This window comes from Lactuca sativa, chromosome 2 (genome assembly GCF_002870075.4).
Source record: "Lactuca sativa cultivar Salinas chromosome 2, Lsat_Salinas_v11, whole genome shotgun sequence".
NCBI lineage: Eukaryota > Viridiplantae > Streptophyta > Magnoliopsida > Asterales > Asteraceae > Lactuca > Lactuca sativa.
The window spans coordinates 46,616,575-46,639,130 of NC_056624.2; the positions used below are offsets into that span (position 1 = coordinate 46,616,575).

The 22,556-nt window shown below is 36.0% G+C and overlaps 1 protein-coding gene across 1 annotated transcript; it reads right to left on the reverse strand.

Annotated features, from left to right (window-relative positions):
* Positions 1-12,386: 12,386 nt before the first annotated feature.
* LOC111885435 (mitogen-activated protein kinase 9) lies at positions 12,387-16,563 on the reverse strand. Its single transcript, XM_023881690.2, has 11 exons — positions 16,265-16,563; positions 15,151-15,553; positions 14,712-14,839; positions 14,535-14,594; positions 14,051-14,200; positions 13,820-13,975; positions 13,542-13,679; positions 13,377-13,450; positions 12,794-12,905; positions 12,511-12,708; positions 12,387-12,422 (listed from the first exon to the last, which is right to left on the reverse strand). The coding sequence occupies exons 1-11, from the start codon at positions 16,523-16,525 to the stop codon at positions 12,387-12,389; spliced, it is 1,716 nt and encodes a 571-aa protein (XP_023737458.1). The 5' UTR covers positions 16,526-16,563.
* Between the last annotated feature and the right edge of the window lie 5,993 nt (positions 16,564-22,556).

Here is a 22,556-nt window from a genome sequence, read left to right on the forward strand (position 1 = left end):
GTGGAAAGCACACCGATCCGAGATATTTGTATGAGGTTGACGGTGATGACCCCGATTTTAGATACCATTCGAGGAGCTCAGGCTGAGGCTGTGAAACCAGAAAACCAGAAGAGGGAGCGGGTTGTGGGTCAGGTATCAGGATTTGTTACGGATGGTCGAGGGCTTATGACTTTTCAGGGTCGGATTTGGGTACCGTTTGTGGGCGGTACGCGTACTATTTTGATGGAGGAAGCGCATCAATCGAAATTATCGATTCTTCCCGGGGCTATGAAAATGTATTTGGACCTAAGGAAGGAGTATTGGTGGCCCTGTATGAAAATGGATGTTGTATGGTCGGAGGTGTCGCACCCCCATCTGTTGCGGAGAAGTGGGGTAGAGGGTGATGGGTAGCACGGAGATTGTACTCCAGACGACCGAGCAGATTCAGCAGGTCAGGCAGAGGTTGTTGACTGCGCAGAGTCGCCAGAAGAGTTATGCGGACAGGCGGCGGTCCGAGCTCGAGTTTCAGGTTGGCGACCTTGTGTTCCTAAAGGTCTCCCCTTGGAAAGGGGTGATACGATTCTGGAAAAGGGGCAAGTTGGGACCCCGGTATATTGGACCCTTCAGGGTAATTGCTAGGGTGGGCCGGGTAGCCTACCGGTTAGAGCTACCTGCTGAGTTGGGGCAGATTCATGATACCTTTCATGTCTCGCAGTTGAGGAAATGTATTGCCGACGAGTCGGCAGTGGTCCCATTGGATGATATTCAGGTGGATGCAGGCCTGAACTATGTGGAGAGACCAGTAGCGATCAGGGATCGGAAAGTTAAGGTTTTGAGGAACAAGGAAATACCCCTGGTACAAGTGCAGTGGCAACATCGGAAGGGGTCCGAGCTAACATGGGAGATCGAGTCTGAGATGCGGGATCAGTATCCAGAGTTGTTTTCAGTATGAGACTTCGGGGGCGAAGTCTGATTCTAGTGGGGGAGAATTGTAACAGCCCGAAATCCAGGTATTCTTCTTTTGGCCTTACATCTTTGTTAAGTTGATGATTAAGGTTTTCATGGTAGGCGAGTACGCTGGGCGTACAAGGTGTACGCTGTGCGTACTCACGCGCCTCATTTGGACGCGTTTCCCCTCAGGTACGCGGGGCGTACCCAAGGTTACGCCCGACGTAACTTATTCAGACCCAAACCCTAAATTCCTTTGATGGGGCTATAAAAGGAACATGTGGCTGGTCTTCTCAGCCACCATCCCTCAGAGTGAAACCCTAAAAAGTGTGTACCCTCGTTCTTAGGCCTTTGTGTGTGTATTCTAAGCTTGGTGGTGTCATTTCAAGGTTGCAAAGGAGAAGAAGAGCTTGTTGGAGAGGCTAGAAGTGGTGCTCAAGTGTAGATCTAAACCTTGCAAGGGCTAAAGCTTCATTTCCAGGTATAAAGTTTGGATCTTGTCACTTGGTTCATGATGTATGCTTAGAAGGTCATTTTCTAGGGTTTAAGTCACAAAGGTGGAGACTTTTGTGCAAATGGCCTCCATAAGCTTAGATACTTCATATTTCTGATCTATTGGGGTTGTAGACTCATAAAAATGGCATCTTGGACGTGGGGTTTGCACCATGCATGAGATCTAGGTCCTTGAGTTTGAATAAATGATTGTTATGTGATGTTGGAGCCTTTACAGCCGTGCCAAGGCTTAAAGGTATCGACTTTTTGGGTTTAGACACACTAGAAGAGTCGGATCTAGAAGTGGAAGTAATGGCTTAACCGATTAAGACCAGAAATGGAGAGTGGCTGATTCTGGGGGTTACGCTGGGCGTAACTTCCAGTACGCGCAGCGTACTGGGTGGAGACCCCGATCAGGGAGGGGTTGGCGACGTACGCCCTACGTACATCTAGAGTACGCCCTGCGTACTCTTAGGGTTTGACTTTTGTTGACTTTTAGGGTTCTGGTCAACTTGAGGACTTTAGGTCAAGGAAGGGTAAAATGGTCTTTTACCCTCTGAGCAATGATGATAAGGAGTAAAGTTCTAAGTGGTGGAAGTCCTTGTGTAATAAATGATATTTTTATGTTTAGGCGGGGTTGAGCCGTCGTTCGGGGTCGGTGTTAGCGAGGACACGAGAACTTAGACCTTCCACAAGGTGAGTCTTCTCACTATACTATACCCGGAAGGGTTTGACTGTGTGACCGGAAGGTCAGATATGGTATGAGATATATGTGTTGTGTGTGATAAGTTAATCATTATATGTGCCATGTATGATATGCTTGATATGGGCCGGAAGGCATTATGTTATGGGCTGGAAGGTGAATATGTTATGGGCCGGAAGGCGTTGTAATGTGGACCGTAAGGTTGGCGTGGGTAGGACAGGAAGGTTTACCTAGTCGGGACGGAAGCCCCTTAGACACATGGACCAGAAGGTCAGTGCCTGGAAAGGCGTATGTGCGTAGGTTGTATTTGGGGAACTCACTAATCATTTATACTTATAGTTGTTGTGATATGTGTTTCAGGTACCAGCGAGGACCATGGGAAGGCGCCGGCGTGATCTGTACACACTGATGGAGGATTTATGATCTTGGGATTTATATGATTTGTATTATGACATGATACATTGGATCTTTATGAATTATTTTGGATGGAAATATATTTTTAAGAAATGAAAAATTTGTTTTAAAAATTTCCGTTGTTACAAATATACCCTATACTATATATAACATTAAAAGTCTAACATTATATATATGTATGAGTAAAAGTCAGTCTTACCATTAGTAGGCCTCATTCACGAAGCTGGTCTATAAGGGGTGTTTAAGGAAATTGCCTATAAAATGGCGATTGAATGGGTATCCACTCTTACCCACCGCACTCTTGACTAGTGGAGGGTCGTTAGCCGAACGGGTAGGGTAGGACGAAACCTTCCATTATAAATATAATGAATTACAAAAGTAACTAAATGTTTTACAAATTCCCAATCTTAGTAACTTAGGCAAAGTGAATTGATGCAATTCCATGAAATTACACTTTATGCCCTTGCGAAGACGTTAGTGGAGCGTGTGTGGTTTACCGGCACACTAAATGGTTCTAAGCAAAGGTAGCAAAGGGTGACTCAATGTTTGTCATAGTTCGGTGGAGCGTGTGTGGTTTACCGCCACATCGGATAGGTGACTGTAACATGTGAGGGCACCATGTAGTTTGCATGGTTATTCACACCCGCTTTGTGATCCTCGGCATCCAAGTCACAAACAAGAGGGGCATATCGAGATTTAAACATGCCATTGAAATGTTCAATGAATCTCATAGGATCTAGGAGTTTTCGTAGATTTAAAAATTAAATTTCTTTTTCGTTTTTCATGGTGGAAATTAGTGAATCGTCATTCACTTACCTTCAAATGTTCTGCAATTTGGGTTACGACATCCCTCTCCTGAGTTGTAGAATATTGTGTTGGGTCCTAGTCTTAGTATCTCATTTGGGTGATTTACTAAGGACTCAATCAATCAACTAACTTGAATTCGTTTTCTCCCGTTTTGTAGATGTCAAAGTTCGACAACTATGGTCTTCCCAAAATCCCGTGGAACAAGCATTCCACATGAAGATGGTATTCCACGATTCGATCGAGGAACAAGAAATCATGCTTCACTTCCTCCACCTCCTCCAATTGTTCTCCCTAACCCACAATATTGAAGAATTGAAAGGTTCAATATCACTAAAGCCCTTTTGGAAAGTAAACATAAAGAAGGAAAGTCGGTGTGTGCACACGTCCTAGGGATGAAGTCACACATTGATAGGTTAAGAATGTTGGGATCCGTTGTCTGTGAGGAAATGGCTATTGATTGGGTTCTTCAGTCACTTCCTAACTCATAATAGTGAGTTCGTAAGAGAGTACTATATGATGAACCGCGACGTGACCCTTATAGATCTCACCTATATGCTTATTGCTGCTGAATCAACAATGGTTTGGCGCAATAGAAAAGCAAAGTTGATTGGTGAATCTGCCTTCAAGACCTCTATGGATACAGACAATGGCAACGAAAGACATGCTATGATCGAAAAGTTTGATCATAAGAGAAAGGCAATGTCTGAAGTAGTTCCATGTCATGTTCCAAAAGAGTCAATTTGCTTTTTTTGCCAAGAGAAAAAGACATTGGAAACGAAGCTACCCCATTTACCTAAGAAATCTACGAGATGGGAGAGTCGAAATGTATGGCTCTAATATAGGTAAAATCCATTAACTAACTCTTTTAAGCTTCTATTCTAGATTCTTAATACATAATGTTATAATATTACAATTGATGTTTTGTAGGATCGAAGAAAAGAAAGGAAGCTTAAGGGAAGAAGTGAGCAGAATCTAACCGTGAAGGAATGGATTTCGGTCGCATTTCTTGAAGATTAGATTCTTGAGCTACCACTTAGAGTTAGAATAAGATTGCTAAGAAAGATGTATTAGCATAGTTTTTCAATGAATTGCATTGTAAGGACAAATTTTTTCCACAATAAAATAAATTTTGATTTTATATTATTTATTTATCCTTGCAATGGCATGCATGAAAATTGATGTTTGAAGGTTTCTAATATTAGCAATAACGGATTTGATTCTTAATGATGTTGTTTGTGGAAATGTCGAGAATTTAGAAAATAGGGAGAGTTTCTCATCGCCCAAGTTTCAATTGGACAGAAACTTGGAATCATGCAACTTGGTTGCATGAAGAATGAGAAATTTCATATTTGGAAATTAGACTAATTCATTGACAAAGTGTCAAGTGAAGGACTAGGAGACCGAGTACACAAAGTTGTGTGATTGGTCAAAGTCCACCATAAGAGTAACAAGATATTCGTCATGATTTACTAAAAGTTTAGTAAATATGATTATACTTATAAGATTAAGTGTAATTCGGAGTTGATTAAAAAGGTTTAAATCAATAGCAAAATGAATAAGAAGAATCATGTAGGCAGAAAGATAAAAGTTTCTCCATTCTAAGAAGAAGGGAGAGTAGCTTTTATGCTTTATGATAGGTCTTAATGATTAAGAACCATATCTCAATTGATCCTCTAAGTGAGTCTTAGTACAATTGTATGTTTAAGAAGAGGAATCAAGGATTGAAGAAATGGTTAAATCAAGAAGTCAATCATACTTCGTTCCAATAACAAATCTTAAAGTTAAGATTGTGACAATGAGTGACAAGTATTAAGAAGGTTTATAACATTCATCAAATGTAGAATATGGAAAAAGGTTTTCTTGTTCTCACACATTTGAAATTGGTAAGCTATGATGTCTTGGATAAGACAAAGACCAACTAGGACCAATTTATGAAGTGTTTTGATAAAAGCTACACTAACTCTTGAATATTTGTTTGTCAAGAAATGTTTATTGAAAAGAGAATCTTATATGTCAAGGAGTCAGTGGGAGTCTTAATGGTCTTGAAAAGTTTCAAGAACAAATCAAAATAGACCTTATCAATCATCACTAGCACACGAGTTGAGGTTTACAACCTATCCTGTTGACATTATTTTGTTTCTGTGCTGTTCCAATTGAGTTAATTATGCATGTGAGTCCTATAAGTTGTCATTTGAATGCATAAAAGGCAAGGACCTTGATTAATGAAAGGTACGTTGATAGGAAAAGGTGAGCTGCTTAACTACTTGGAAGACATGGTGGGCAGCTGTGCTACCATGAGGCAAGAAATCAAGATTAAGAAAGTTCGGTCCATATGAGTTTGAATTTGTCGTAAACCTTGGTTTTGACAAATTCACATGGATAGGAACACATACACCATTAAAATCTAAGTGTCATAAGATTCCATCCTTCATGAAAATGACTGTGAGGAAATGCTTTCACTAAGAAAGATTTTAAAAAGATAGTGATTGTGAAATTGTACTCTCGAATTCGATTATGGTTACGGTATCCCTTTCCATGATTTGAATTGTGAGGTTTGGCAATTGTTTAGACACACATATGAACTATCTAAGGCAAATGTGTATAAGTTGAAGAAGCCTTGATAAAAGATTATCAAAGCACTAAGTATTAGAAACATGGACTTATGAAATTCAATAGGTATTGTTTTTCTGAAAGTTAAGATGTTTATGAATACATGTCGAAGCTAGTGGGAGCATAAGTGTTATGTTTATAATAATTATCATGATAGTGGGAGCATAAATGTCATGATTGTATGATTATTAAGGCACGTATTGCAAGTTGGCAATATTAATTATAGAAAACAAGAGTTATACCTTGCAAAGTCGTAAGGGTTGTAAAATTGTTTTGCTATAATTATGGGAGAGAATAATATGCTTCATTTCAAATCTAAAGGCTCAGGTTGTGGAAGGTTAATAAATTTAGTCAAAGGTACATAGTGTGTTCTTAAAATTTCGATTATGATTACGGCATTCCTCTTCACAATTCGAATTTTGAGAACATAGAAAATAAAATATTATGGCAGAAGATTGATAAAGTATCAAATCTTTATGTAAGACATTATGCATCGTGTCCCATACGCTTCGGGTATAGGATTTATTGCAAATGTTTGGATATTTGACCATTCTAAAATTTTCCAAATGTCTAGCGCATTTAGAGGGAAAAGGGACTAGAATCGGTTTTGTCTAAAATAATTAAACAACTATCAAAGGACAATCCAAAGTTCGACGAGGATTGGTTGCTTGTGAGTAGTTGGAAGCATGGTATTGAGTGGACCATATCGACACTATTACGAATAGATATGATTCTAATAAGAATATGTTGCCATATGGAAAATATGGAAATGTGTCCATATTGGGAATTGAATATTGAAAATCTATGTCTAGATTAGAAACTTTTATGCAAAAGGATGTTCAAAGGAATGTACTTTGAATGAGAGACATCATATCTAAGGAGTTGTCTTGTAAGAATCTCCAATAGAGGACTTTGTAATATCATTGGCAATAGTCTTTGTGACTTTGGTGTAGTGATATTATGAAAGGATCATTGCATAAAATGTTAGAATCTAGCATATTCTATAAGTAGCAAGAATTTGATATTCTATCACTTATGGAAAAAGGATTTGGAGTTGTGAAATGAGAATGATTGGAAATGTGCTCAATTTGGTCTATTTCACAAAGTAAGAACCATATGTAAACATTGTGTGCATGCTAGGAGCATGGGACAATTGTAATAATTCAAGTAAGAAGTTGATTACCCGAAACAACAAATAATTAGTAATCGATATGGTGATAAATAAAAGATGTTTTATTTATGCTCAAAGGTTAGAGGCCATATGGGATTAGTATTATTCTTGTGTTTCACTTTGCATGTTTTGACTTCCTGAATAATTTAATTGGTTAAGAACAGTCAAATTATTCGAATGGGCCACAGTCGTTCATATGTTGGAAGTAGGTATGAATGAAGACTGTCGTGAATTGGTGTGTGGATTGTCTAAAAGAGTATTAGACATAAGCAAATGTTTGCTGCGACGTTCATGAGTCCTTATGAATATGATTTAAGCATTGGATTAAACCCACGCTCACTTGGATCACTCTATGAATTGTATCACGATTGATTGGTGAGACGATAACATCTTATATTCTTGAAACCGAGATGTGTGAGTTGTATTTTGCGAATCGGCTGCACATTGATAATATGTAAACGCACTAGTAACTTGGTGTCATAAAACATATTGTTGTGTTTGATTCGATGAGTGAGTGCAAGCGAGCATTGAATCAAAGTTTATCCGTTCCTTTTATCCAAAGTAGGATAAAAGCGATATCTTTGAGCCCCTCGGTGATTTAGTGATGACAAACGTAAGTGCTCGGCTGGGCTAGGGCTAATTTGATTTGTTTAATTAGTCAGTCGTCATAAATCGGAATTTGAGAAGTAGTACAAAGAGAATTATTAGAAATCATGTCTAATACGATATCTAGAAAGGAGGAATATATGATCCCTTATCTAAAGGACACGCGTATCTGATAGGATCAGAGTTGACAGCGGCTTTGGAAAGCTACGATTGCAGATCAGGATCTGAAATCATATGCATAATAGTTATTAGACTTATCCAAGTGGGAGACTATTGGATTAGTGTCTAAGTCCATAACTATTTTGGTATGTACTTGACCTGATGGTGCATGGTCCTTTTGGGTTGCCTTCACCAAAGCAACTTGATAGGATGAATTATGGAGAGAAAGGATTAAATATGATTTATTAATATATTATGAGAATAATATATTAAAGGAGAAATCATATTGGTTAATTAATATTAGTCAAGAATTAATTGGTAACTAGTTTTGTGACTAAAAGAGATTAATTAAACTTAAGGGACTGGAATTGCAATTATAAGATAATTGCAATTTGGGCTATGGCTTGCCTTATATTAAGGAGTGGACGAATTCCATGGGAAAACCCATGAGGAAATCGTCCAAGGCCTTAAGGAAAGGGATCCATGGGTTGCTTAGGGCTTAAGCATCCAAATTAGGGTTTCCTTGTTAGATAACCCTAATAGCCTCCTATATATAGATCCCTTATGACCCAAAAACGTGGCTAAGCATCCTTTTAGGGTTTCACATGTTTTAGGGAAGCCTCCATCCTCTCTCCTCTTCATCCTCTTGCTCTTGGTGTTTGTGAACCATTAGAGGAGTGACATTTGTGACTCTAAGCTTTCTAAAGTCAATAGAAGAAGGATTTGGGATTGTTATTACTACATAACAATCAAGGTAATATCTTAAACCCATTCTTATGTTAATATGATTACTTGTATGCTAGAATTAGGGTTTATAGTCTTGGATAACTTGCATGTACAATAGAGAAACCTAGATCCAAGCATTAGGGTTTGTATGAGCACATAGGATGTTCTTATGACCAAAACCCATCAATGTTAACTTGTTTGTGGGTTGTATAGTTCCTGTGTTTTCTTGAAAAAAATGTCCTTGATGTCGTTCTTGCTTCTTTTCATCTCACCTCTTTCTACTTTTCTTCTCACCTCTTTCTACCAAAACCATCTCTCTTTTTTTTTTTTCTGTGAACCATGTATGAACCTTGATGCACTGATACCAAATGAGTGATTTGAATCTTCAATAACACTCACAAATAACACACTCACAATTTGTTTGTAATGCATGATTATACAAAATAAAAAAATAGAGATGAATATTTTTAGTACTCAAAAAGTTGTTTCTGTTTTGTATCACATGAAGGAAAGGAATGAAAGAATTTTATTAGAACAATTTTCTATGTGTTATTCCCACACATAAAATATATTTCAAAGTGTGCTATATATAGCTAAAAAGAAAAAAATGCTAACACCTTGCAGATACATGTGCTTCTATATAAGTGGCAACTAAGTCGCATTATTCTCCCTCAAACCTGGTCAATATATGATCAATTCAGCAACTAAATAAATCTGATTAAAATACCAACTCATGACCCATGAAGACAACCCACTTAACCTATCAAGATTACCCAACTGTTTTTATATCGAATATAGAAAAGACTTTTGCATTAATTAGATATATCAGTTGCTATAAAAAAAATTGAGACTATTACAAACATTTGAAGCTATAAAGCCCGATTACTAATATAAAAGCACCGCCAAAATTTGGGCAAAATTCACAATTAGTACATGATAGTTTTGCAAATGTCAAATGAGGATGGAATTTACAATTTCTTCCCTCGATTTACTTGCAAGAAACATGTCAAATTGGAATAATTATATATAAAATATACTTTTTTTCATTATAACATGTAACAAAATACAATATATTAATCCTTGCAACAACAGAACAAAAGATCTCGTCTCCTACTCTGCATTTGTTTAGTGTGTTCTTGAGTGCTTTAAGAGTAAGGTATTGCATCAAAGTGTTGGAAAAGAAGATCAAGCCTGTAGATCTGAAGTTAGCTTGTGCTCAAGAAGCACCAGAAGGTCTAAAGTTCCAAACTTTATGCATATATGCATATATGCATAGATCTCAACATTTTACTTTATTAGAAGCATTTCTTTTCCCAAAAGCCATAAGGTTGTGCATGTTGAGATTTAGACGAAAAGAGTTGTCCTCCCAGGCTCTTGAAGGGACCTTGAGTGATAAAAATGAGGTCCCATTAGCTAAATGTATCACATGCATGGAAAAATAAGGTCTTAATGGATTAAGACCAACGACTTTATGGACGTCCAAAGTGATAAAGTTTATGACATTATGGATCCTAGGCATGTTAGGTCTCTGGATCTGAAGTTTAGGCTTAAGAGATTAAGCCATTAAGCACTTAATGAGGTTTTGGCAAACTGTCCAGTACGCCCAACTTACTGGGTCAACCACCCCGATGGTGGTCAACATCTGGATGAGTACGCCCCACGTACCAGAGGAGTACGCCCCGCGTACGTCCTCTGTTGGGCCATTGGCAAATGGGCTTTGGGTTTGGGCTGTTTATGGACTAATTGGAATTGGTCCTTTGTTGGACTTTGTAAATAAGATATTTTGGGTCAAGTAGTGATAGTGGACCATGGGGTTAGGCCCAATTAGGAGGTTGGGCCCAATTTAGTAAATTGGACAAATAGTGGACATAATGAGTGTTATGGTCACTTAGTCAAGAAGGTTACTTTGGGTATTAACTTAGTATTGATTACGTGATAGTTTGGGACTCCCGGTGGGACAACAGCCAGAGATTTACAGTATTTTGGCACTACTTGCGTGGTGAGTTATCCTCACTATACTAAGGGGCCTAAGGCACCAAGGCCGACCCATTGGATATGATTTCCTAGCAGTTAGTAGTATGTTGAGTATGAGATAGTGTTGCATGTTAGTTGCTATGCCAATTAGGTAGATCCGTAGAACTACCTGTAGTATCATGTGTGCATTAGTTGTGTTATATGTCGACATATTATGTGAGATGGGTTGAGGTGATACTGCTCCGTGCGGTAACCAACAAACCCGGGAGCATTCCAGATACGAGCTGAAGGAGACTCGAACTGTGGGCTCGGTGGCATTCCAGATGTGAGCTGTAGGCCCGGAAGGCAATCCAGACTCATACTGTGGGCCCATGGGGTAATCCAATCTGTAAAGTTGTGGACCTAGTATATGTTGTTATTTGTATATGTTATGTGTAGTGTATCGGTGTTTTGGGGGAACTCACTAAGCTATCGGGCTTATAGTTTTAGTTTATTGTGGTACATCACGGGATCACGGCAAGGCGAAGGCGTGATCGTACAGCTCCTCATGTTTTGTTTATGTTTTTGGGAAAACTTTGATATAGACTATTTTGAAAACAAATTTTTAATAACTATTGGTTTTAAACATTTTGAAAAGTTTTGAATTAGCTTGAATTTTATTGGTGTTACATGGTTCTTCTTTGCTTCATAATTCCTCCTATTACAGGATCCCCGACTTCCATAAACCATATGCCTTTACCATCGTTTCAATCATCATCGACCATGAAGTGTAGTTTGTTTCGGTTAATTTAGGAAATTGAATTGTATGTTAACTTGTTTGTGGGTTGTATAGTTCCTGTGTTTTCTTGAAAAAAAAATGGCCTTGATGTCGTTCTTGCTTCTTTTCTTCTCACCTCTTTCTACTTTTCTTCTCACCTCTTTCTACCAAACGTGATCACCTTGTTGCTTACTTTCTTGCTCTCAACATGATTGCATAGGGTTTAACTTGCAATCAACCTTCTCTTTTTTTTTTTTTTCTGAACCATGTATGAACCTTGATGCACTGATACCAAATGAGTGATTTGAATCATCAATAACACTCACAAATAACACACTCACAATTTGTTTGTAATGCATGATTATACAAAATAAAAAAATAGAGATGAATATTTTTAGTACTCAAAAAGTTGTTTCTGTTTTGTATCACACGAAGGAAAGGAATGAAAGAATTTTATTAGAACAATTTTCTATTTGGTATTCCCATACATAAAATATATTTCAAAGTGTGCTATGTATAGCTAAAAAGAAAAAAAAATGTTAAAACCTTGCAGGTATATGTGCTTCTATGAAAGTGGCAACTAAGCCGCATTATTCTCCCTCAAACTTGGTCAATATATGATCAATTCAGCAACTAAATAAATCTGATTAAAATACCAACTCATGACCCATGAAGACAACCCACTTAACCTATCAAGATTACCCAACTGTTTTTATATCGAATATAGAAAAGACTTTTGCATTAATTAGATATATCAGTTGCTATAAAAAAAATTGAGACTATTACAAACATTTGAAGCTATAAAGCCCGATTACTAATATAAAAGCACCGCCAAAATTTGGGCAAAATTCACAATTAGTACATGATAGTTTTGCAAATGTCAAATGAGGATGGAATTTACAATTTCTTCCCTCGATTTACTTGCAAGAAACATGTCAAATTGGAATAATTATATAAAAAATATACTTTTTTTTCATTATAACATGTAACAAAATACAATATATTAATCCTTGCAACCTCGGAACAAAAGATCTCGTCTCCTACTCCGCATCTTGTTGCTCGGAATCCGATTCTTCCTACAAAACACAATTATTTATTTAGATTACAACAAAATAAATGATTAAAACTTTATGAATTTATACTAAAATTTGGAGAAGAAGTTACCTCTCGTATTCCTTTGGATCCTATACACTTGGAAGCACTGATACTTGCACTCTTTAACAGGCTTCGAGCACTGTAATTTCCTTTATTTTCTCCACCTTCAGCCTGTTGTGGTGGACTCTCGAGTGTCGAAGCAACATATTCTGGTCGTTTGTCCAAATCTTCTTGAGAACTTCCTTCCTCCTTTGGTGCAGGAACTCGCTCCCTAACAAAGATATAGCAGTAACAATAACAGATAGCATATAGTAGTAGAGTAAGAAAGTAGGAAATTTCTAAATATAGAAACTTGCCTAGGAAGTGAGGCATGTTGCCTTAGCAGTGGAGTGGTATTACTATTTCCACCTTTTCCGAAACCTTCCTCAAGATGTGCAAACTGACGCTTAAAGCGGTCAACCCCACTATTAAAAATATATAACAAGACGATTCAATGAGTATCTAGAAAGAAAGGTCATGCCAAAGAGGCTTTCTATGCCTATTTTGATGACATTACTAGACAGACTTTCTAGGACAATGGGGGCATTCATGTCTTTTGTATAGATGCAAGAGATCTAGAAAAAATCCGTATCCCACCTTTTTAATTAACAAAAAAAATTGCTATTTTTGTCCCATTGACATGAATGTAAATCCAATGCACACCAAACATAGTGCAAGGTGTAATGTTTTGTTTTGTCCAACATCCTTGTTCCACTTTTTGGATACAACTTGTCCTAGTTTAAACTTTTTGTCCTTATTTTACCTTTTAGAGTGGGACAAAAAGTTGGAATTAGTGTCTCAAATGCATGTCAAACGCAATGAAACCTTTTTTGTGTTTGTCGAGCCTTAAGGAAAATTGAGAAAATATTTTATTAACCAAGGAGAAAGTGTATGACCTTGGGTACAAGAAGCTAGTCTGTTCACCGCCACGTAAATATTCCTGAAGCATCTGAGGATGGTACTCCAAAATCTGGTTATAAATAATACGCCAGTTAAAAAGAAATGTTTATTGAAATCATAAATAATAATAGTAACAAAATAATAACTAGTAAGATTAAAACCTCTCGATAAATCAACTCCCTGACATCATCTTTTCCCAATTTCCTCCTTTCGAATTCAAATTCAAGTTTTGATATGGGCTGAGTTGATGGTTCTCTATCCGCATTCCCCAGCCCTTTAAAGTAAGGATCCGCTAATGACTACAACATAGCAATGTACTTTCATTAGGGACAAAAGAAAAATCATATAATTATTTGATTTAAAATATGAAAATATATATATATATATATATATATATATATATATATATATATATATATATATATATATATATATATACCTCTTCAGCCGATGGACGATCTTTTGGATCAAATGCAAGTAGGCGTTCAAGTAGTTTAAGAGCCAACGGATCAACATGTGGAAATTTGTGTGTGAAGGGAACAGGTTGTTTCTTTCGCATACTATTAAGATACCTTCTTGCTTTTTCATTGCGAATCTGTATTCTTTCAATAACATAATGTTAAAGTAAAATCAGTATTAATGGTTTTAGAAACTTCTAGAAAAAACTAACCCTTGCAATAGATTCGGGAGGAGGAGTTCCGAGTAAATCAGTCATGAGATCCAACTGATGAACAACATTCTTTCCAGGAAACAACGGTTTCCCAGTAAGCATCTCTGCAAATATGCATCCAATGCTCCAAATATCAATAGCCGGAGTATACTGCAATAAAAAGAAAATCACCATTTCGGTTTTTAATCCACATTCCACAATAGAAGTTAAATAAAAATGTTGTTTCTTTGTGGACACGACTTAATCTGGTAAGCTGTATGTGTGTGTGTGTGATACTTTCTTACTTAGTGCAGATACAATGACTAATAGAGAAAGTCGGGGAAATGAGACTTTTCCCATTCAGTCATAACATATTTGAAAATTTTCAGTCTTTTACTTTTTTCCTTTCATTTCACCAAGTGTGCACTTCAATTTTCTTAAAATATTTTTTAAACATTAGTAAGAAAAAGAAAAACAAGGAGTAATATTAATATGAGCATCATACTTTAGAGAAAAAGGAGCCACATAGTTCAGGAGCACGATACCATCGAGTTGCAACATAATCCTGCATTAATCCAAGAGACCTAATTGTAACTACAAATATTGGTTTCAAATTTATATAGACCATACATTCTACAAATAATAATAATAATAAATAAATAAATAAATAAAGACCACTTACTGTCCAGAATATGGCTGAAGGTGCATCATTAAATGATACACGAGCAAGCCCAAAGTCACAAATCTTCAACTTACAGTCAGCATTAGCAAGAATGTTTTTTGGTTTTAAATCTCGATGAAACACATTTGCTGACATTAAAACCATATATCAATCAGTTAATTAATAATAATATATATCAGAATCATATAAACTAGAAAAGACAAATTGCAATAAATGGCAACATCACTTCATTTCCAATCTGGTCATCCAACTTTCAAACACCAATATAGAAACCATTCAACTTTCAAAAAGAATTTGAACAAAATTACGTAAAATAACCAATTTCGAGAATTATAAGCGTCTTAGTAAAAAGATTTTTAAAGCTACGTGACCAAAATTAAATATAAAGTAATAAAAAATACTAGTACGTTGCTATTTATTGAAATTGGAAACAAGGCACCTGTGTGAATATACTTTAGTCCACGAAGAAGTTGGTATAAGAAGAACTGATAATGTTCAGGTGTGAGATCATCATTTGCTCTAATAACCTGATGAAGATCAGACTCCATCAATTCAAACACTACATAAATGTCTCTAAACTCTCTTCTTGAAGGAGGAAGCATTATATGCTTAATTTCAACAATATCTGGATGCCTAAGCAACCGAAGGAGTTTGATTTCTCTAAGAATTCTTGTGGCATCAGATACATGCTCAAAAACATCATTGATCTTCTTAATCGCAACCCTGTCTCCTGTTTGCTTATCAGTGGCGGACCCTACAACACCATAACTGCCTTTTCCAACCACTTCTTGAACTTCATATCTTCCTGCCTCTCCATATTCGGTGAAGAACTCTCTTTCCAGCTGCTTACAAGAAACAAATATTTGGTTTTGGTCAACAGTAACAGTAAACAAGAAACAGTAACTTTAACTTTAAATTTTACAGTAACAAATAAAGAGATTTTACATCTTAAATGGGGTTGATTCAATATTCAATATTCTAGATTCCAGATTCAAGGAATGGGGTTGATCTTACATTCTAAGGTGAAAAAGTTCATGTTTTCAAAACATAATGGTTGCTTTCACAAATGGGGTTGATTCAAGATTCAAGAAGTAGGGATTTTACATCTTACATTATCAATTATAAAGGCAAAAGGCACACAAGTAAACAAAGGGACATGAATCAAATTTATCTATGTGTTTGTAGGATTAGTCATAGCAAATGAAGTACATCATCAAATTACGCAGTAAAGAAAGGGATCAGTTAATTAAAAAAAAAACAAAATAGATGGATATAAATATTTTATTTGACTTTCATATAACGACAAGAATAGGGTTTCATGCTATAATTTAAGAAGGATTCTCTTAAATGGTTTCTTTGTTTATGAAGATTCAAAGAAAATGACATATCAAATAGATGTCAGAAACATGGTCCAGTGCAAATGCAATTGTCAAGTATTCACGAATTTTGTCCATGGCACATATTAATCCCATTTATGTGTAGGATTTAATCAACAACAGAAAAGAAAGGAATCATCAAATGCCAATGACACAAGATATGCAAGAGAAAGAGACCCTTTTGAGAGGATCCATTGGGACGGAGGTTAAAGATGGGAATGCGATGCGTTTTGGAACTCTGATCTTCTTAAACGCAGGAAGATCGAACTCTTCAAAAATTGTGAGTTGGGTACTTGATAATGATAATGATAATGATTGTCTGGGTTCATAATCGGGATTCAGAACGACATTGGGGTTAGTGGAAGTGGGAGAAGAAGACAGATGATTATGTCGTTGAAACCACCGAAGAATCTCATCCACGAATGTTGATATCCCCATAAAACTCGCTGTAGTATTTGTCCACAAGTTTTTGGTGACACAAACACATCCCCGTAATTCTCGATTCTCTTCTCGAATCGGAGCCAGTCAATCTCAGCATTCCCCCTTCTCTCTCGCTTGTGTGTTTCACAGGAGGTTGCCTATCAATGGTACTGATGTCTCCGACGCAAAATGGAGGAAGATAAACAAGTGCTGCGCTACGTGGGGGATGGAAGTTACATTTTAATTAATTTGTTACAGAAAATGGGAAGTAGATACGTCTTTTTACCTTAACGACATTGATTTTTCGATCAATATACATATATTTTAAGTGTTAAATTAAGCAACTTATGTATAAATTGATAAAATGATTGTTGGAGATATAATGACTCAACTTTTCATCCTTAAGACCTCGTTTCCGAGTTGAACTTAACGAGATAAAAGAAAGAAAATTGATGGAAATGAGAGAAAAATAAAAGAAATTTGATGTTCCTAAATTTTAATAAAGGAATGAAGTGGAGTGAAATGAAAGGATCACTTTCCTCCTAATTTTCATTTCGATTTGGAAGGAGGTGGAAAGAAAGAGCAAAATGATTAATTTTTCTTCTACTTCTTTTCAACTCGTGAATACAAAAGAAAATTTTGTTTTCCTTTCATTTTTTTTTTTCTCTCTTGACTTTCTTTTTCCTTCTTTTCTTTTCTTTTGTTAAACTCGGGAATTAGACGTAAATTGACCATCATTGTTAGAAATGATTTCATTTCGGAACTCAGGTCTATACAATGTCTAATCTTTTTTATTTTTATATGCAACAAATACTTAAATAGTATTAAGCAATAAGTAGTGGCGGAGCTAGGATCAAAGTAAAGGGGTATCCCAAACCGATGGGTTTGGTTTCTTGGTTTTCCAAACTCGGTTTCGTGTTTAAACCCAAACTCATTCGAAAGTTTAACTTGTTGAGAATTGAAAATCTTGTGTTGTTTTTATAACAAATGTATAGGAGCTATGTTTCATATTATGGTGGAAGTGGGGTAATTTTAGAATTTTAAAAAACAAGTTGAAAAATTGATAAACAAAAGAAAATACACCTGTGTAAGGGCCAAAATTCGAAATAGGGACCTCAAAGTTAAAAGTTCACCACTTTACCACTTGGACAACTCAATACTTGTGTTTAATTTTCACAACATCATAATATAATAGCTATAATCCATTTAAAGCTATATAAAAGGAGCTGAGAAAATAAAAGAAAATAAATGTTTGAAAGAAGATTTGAACTTGCAAATTCTATAAACACCCCCTAACACCTTAACCATTTGAACCAACTATAACTTGTGTTATTATCTTGCTAAACATATTAATATTATGTATATATACACTAAATAAAACGAATTTTTTTCTATAAAAATTAAAGTACTGAAATTTTTTTCGAGGGGCATCCTTGGATACCCCAGGATCTATTGTGGATCCGCCCATGGCAATAAGCATCGGCCCCATCTTTGAATTATTACAAACTTTTCAAGTAAATCACACTTTTTAAGTTTCGATTATGTCAAGTTTCTTTAACCCTGGTAAGATTCTAGTCCTTTTGTGTCATTTTGAGCTATGACATTCTGGATGTTATTTCTTAATACTTCTTTTAAAAAAATATACATATGTTTCTTGTTTGTTATATTACATGGGATTAACCCAAAAAATGATTTTAACTTGGATGTATATACATGAAATATACGATTTCAACATCCATTTTCAGAAATGTTTTTGTATTTCAGAAATGTTTTATGTATTTCAGAGTTCTCCATGTGAGGGTCTACTCTATTTAACTTGGATTTCCTTTCATTTTTATTGTACTGTGTCAGTAATGATCGAAGAAGTAATCTAAAAAAGTCATCGTTTAATAGGAAAGAATCTGAAAAGTTGTTATCTCAATGGTGCTTTTTCATTTTTCCTATTGTGCGCAGTCGTTCAACATTGTTTAGGATGAAACGTGTCCCGATAAAAGATCTAATGACTCATTTGTCCATTAATGATGGCTTAACAACCATAACTTGATTTGGTGTTTCCCATTCAGAAAGAGTTGAAACAAGATGCATTGTCTCTGCGTATCAAGTTTGATAGCATTTTTCCTTAAAAAATCACTACCAGATTGTGAAGGTGTATAAATCTTAGTGATTTCATTGTTGATATCACATGACCACAAGTTATACCAGAAATCACTATCATTTCCCATATGTACAAGTCTTATCTAGTCAATTTTATGAAATCATTCATGTTACAATAATGTACTTCACATATGGTATCTATGATGGAGTATACCTTCCCTTATTCCACATTTGAACACCCTCCTTTGAATAACCATCTTTGCATAAAGGTATTGGGTGTTTATTCAAAATAGTCCAATTTTAGAGACAAAATTTGACATAATTAAAAATGGAATCATTTTTGTTTGAATAAACTAAACCAGTTTTCACCCACCAAGGATCATTTAGCAAGAACTTACAAAGATTAAAACAACCATATAAAGTTAAGTATTACAACCTTTGAAGACTTTGATTTTCATGGGAGATTGGAAATTGGTGAAATGTGGCATGAAAAATCCAAAAGACAAGTTCTCTATAATGTACCCACCAAACAAGAGTTGTGTAACATCCGGATTCCGATGTACTTTTCATTTTGCAAATTTGGCATTTTGTAGGATTGCCATGATGTGGCGGCAAGACACCACGACATGGCAAGTCAAGGACAGCCCGCATAGTTCATTTTAAGCCGCCACGCAGTGGCGACTGGCAATGAGAAACACTATTTTCTGGGTTACTCCAAATTTAAAGGAATGTGGAGGCTAGGGTTTGTTCACCCTCAGCGTCTATCAGCCTCCATCAGACCTATGAAACCCTAAATCCCTTTCTCTATCTCTCTCTCTCTCTCTCACACACACACATACACATTTTGAGCCTTTATTGGTGTTCTTGAAGCCTTGGGAGGAAGAAAGAAGAAGAAGTGAGCTAGGACTCAGGAACCTAGTCATCATCCTTGTTGTTAGCAATCTTTTGGACCTTTGTAAGTGTCCATGACTCGATTTTTATTAAAATAGATTGCTAGATCTTATGATTTGTCCCTTAATCTTCATGTTTTGTGTGATGGAATGATGGGATATCATAAAACTTGCAACTTTATGAATCTGTGGGACTTTTAGGTATGTTTATTGGTTTGGATCTGGTTTCTTGATGGGTTTTGAGCCATGCATAGGATTTCCATGGAAAAACCCTCTTTTGGCTTATTATGACTTCAAGACATGAATTGGACATGCATGTGTATAAAGCACCAACTTTTATGTTGGATTTGGTATTAGAATCTTTTATGGAGTAAATGATTTATGTATTTTTTTAGAATAAGTGCTTAATAGGGAAATGATTGTCATATTTAGCTCCTTTGAATCTAGGGCTTGAAATTTTGACCTTTTGAATGGTCTTATCAGGTAAAGTTAGAAACTTTATCCTTGTAGACCTTGTTTCAGACAAGATATGAAATTTAGGGCCTTTGGGATCGAAGAAAACAACTTAATCCATTAAGATGCTGAAAACCTAATGCCCACAGCATGGCTTAGGGGTTGTTTGGTAGGATCTGAATTTTTAAGATGTCTGAATCTCTAAGAGGGTCTGAATTTTTAAGATTTGAATTTTAACATATTTTTTGGCTGGAAGCTCTGAATTTTTTTGCTGAATAATAATAATGACCATTTTACCCTTCTCTATCATTTCTTTCAATTACAACATCATACCCTTGAAAAAAATATTACATCAAAGTAGGATGCTAGAAATGAACATCATGCATATGATTTTTTTCATCAAAGTACAATGTAAACTAAACAACAGAATATTTCATTACAATTTCCGGCCAATAATTTGGTCAGCATCATACCACATACAAGGTGTACATGAAATAATACATATGATCTTTTTGGTTCTTGAACATGTGAATGAAAAATGTTGCTACTCTACAAAAACACACATAGAGGACATCTTCACCATTAACATGCAACAACCCATCACCCTTTGGGCACCCACCTATCATCGACCTTTATCATCATCATCATTGCAGCCTTCACGACACCATCAATTTCTATTCACCAACCCTAGTCACTCAGCAATAGATTTCAACAAAAATTCAGCACATAACAACAATATTAGCAATAGATTTCTACAAATGAACAAAATCAGCAACTTGTATTAGCAACTATAAACACATTTTCAATAAAACAGAATAAATCAGCAAAGTTCAACAACAAATTTTAGCTATACATATCAAATTTCAGCTATACAAAATCTGAAAAATATCATTTATATTCAACATTTTCATAAAACTATAATACACATCTGATTTCAGAAAAAAGATGAAAAAAAAGTTTTCTATGAAATCGTTGAATTCAGGGAAACATAAACTCACAAAAATCATCGGCACTTGTAGATAATTTGTAGAAAATGATAGCATTTGCAAAAATCATCAACATAAGATCAAGAACATCCAATTTCAATATTAGATTTCAGCATAACATCAAGACCGTCTGATTTCAACCAACATTTCAACATAACAACAAATGAACATAATTCAGCTGTGATTTTCAAGCAAATCAGAACAAACTACATATAATTTCAACATAAAAAAAGTCGATTTTAGCGGAAGAACAAACCACATAAGAAAAAAAAACCAAATCAACCCTAATATCTTGAACTCGATTTTCAGAGGAAGAAAAAAATAGCATCTGATACTCGATTTTCAAAGGGAGGCGAAAATTAACAGTAGAAAATAGAAGCAAAACATTCTAGAAAAAAGTATCCAACTCTTATTATCGAGTTCTGGGGGAAAAAGAGGAAGAAACTCTCACCTAGAACCAAAAAATTGTTTAGTTTGACGAAGCGAGGTGGTGATAGAGGAGGCAGCGTTGTTGGATGGGTTGCTGCCAGCGAAGTAGTCGGTGGTGGGAGGCAGCTCGGAGATGGAGGGAAGAGGGAGAAGTGAGCGCTTGTCTTTGTCAAGCATAGAGAGAAGAGAACGAGTGTTGATATTTTAGGGCACAAAGGGAAAGATGCGTTATTTTTTATGTTCAGACATGGTTTCACATCTGAAAGTTTAAGAGGCTTTTATAAAATTAAGAGGTAAAAAATAAAATGGTAACAAACAAGCTGAATCTGAATCTTTAAAAGCTTGCCTTTTAATTTTTCAATTAAGAGGTAAACAAACAACCCCTTAGTTCACCACGGCATGGCGGTGGGGAAAATCATGACTGGCTGTTTCTGGATGGCCACAACATGGCCATAGGTGGCCATGACGTGGCAGTTAACTAAAGTCAGCATTGACCATTGACTTTGACCAGTGACCTTTGACTTGAGTTGACTTTTGGTCAAGAACCTATTTTGGAGGAAGAAGTCAAGGTTTATTTGGTTTAACTGATTAGGTGGTGCATAGCAACGATACTCTGTCAGTCAGAGTAGTAGCAGAAGAGCATTTTTTTGTGATGTGAGTCTTCCTAACACACTAGTAAGTCGAAGGCACCAATTCCGACCCAATGATTTGTATCTGTAGGATGTATGTGACTATATGACTAATACTGATATGATTGTATGATATATGAATGGAGCCAAACTAGGCTTGGAGTCATTATGGACTCTGGGTTGATATGGACACGACACAGCTACTTGCTATTACATGGGGTTGATATGGACTCGACACAGCTACTTGCTATTACATGGGGTTAATACGGACCCGACACAGCTACATGATGTTATATTTATGTGTATGTTGTATGTGGTGTTTTAGGGAAGCACACTAAGCTTTGTGCTTAAAGTTATGTTTATGGTTTCAGGTACTTCTGGTACAAAAGGAAAGGGTCCGACGTGATAGCACAACATTCCCCCATCCTTATGTTTTCGTGATTATGATTTCTTTTACTCTAATGTTTTGGAGAGTTTGGATCTTGGATGTTTATGAGACCTATGATGTATGGGATTGATGAATTTGAAAATGACAATTTTATCACTGTTTTTGGGATCTTACGAGTTG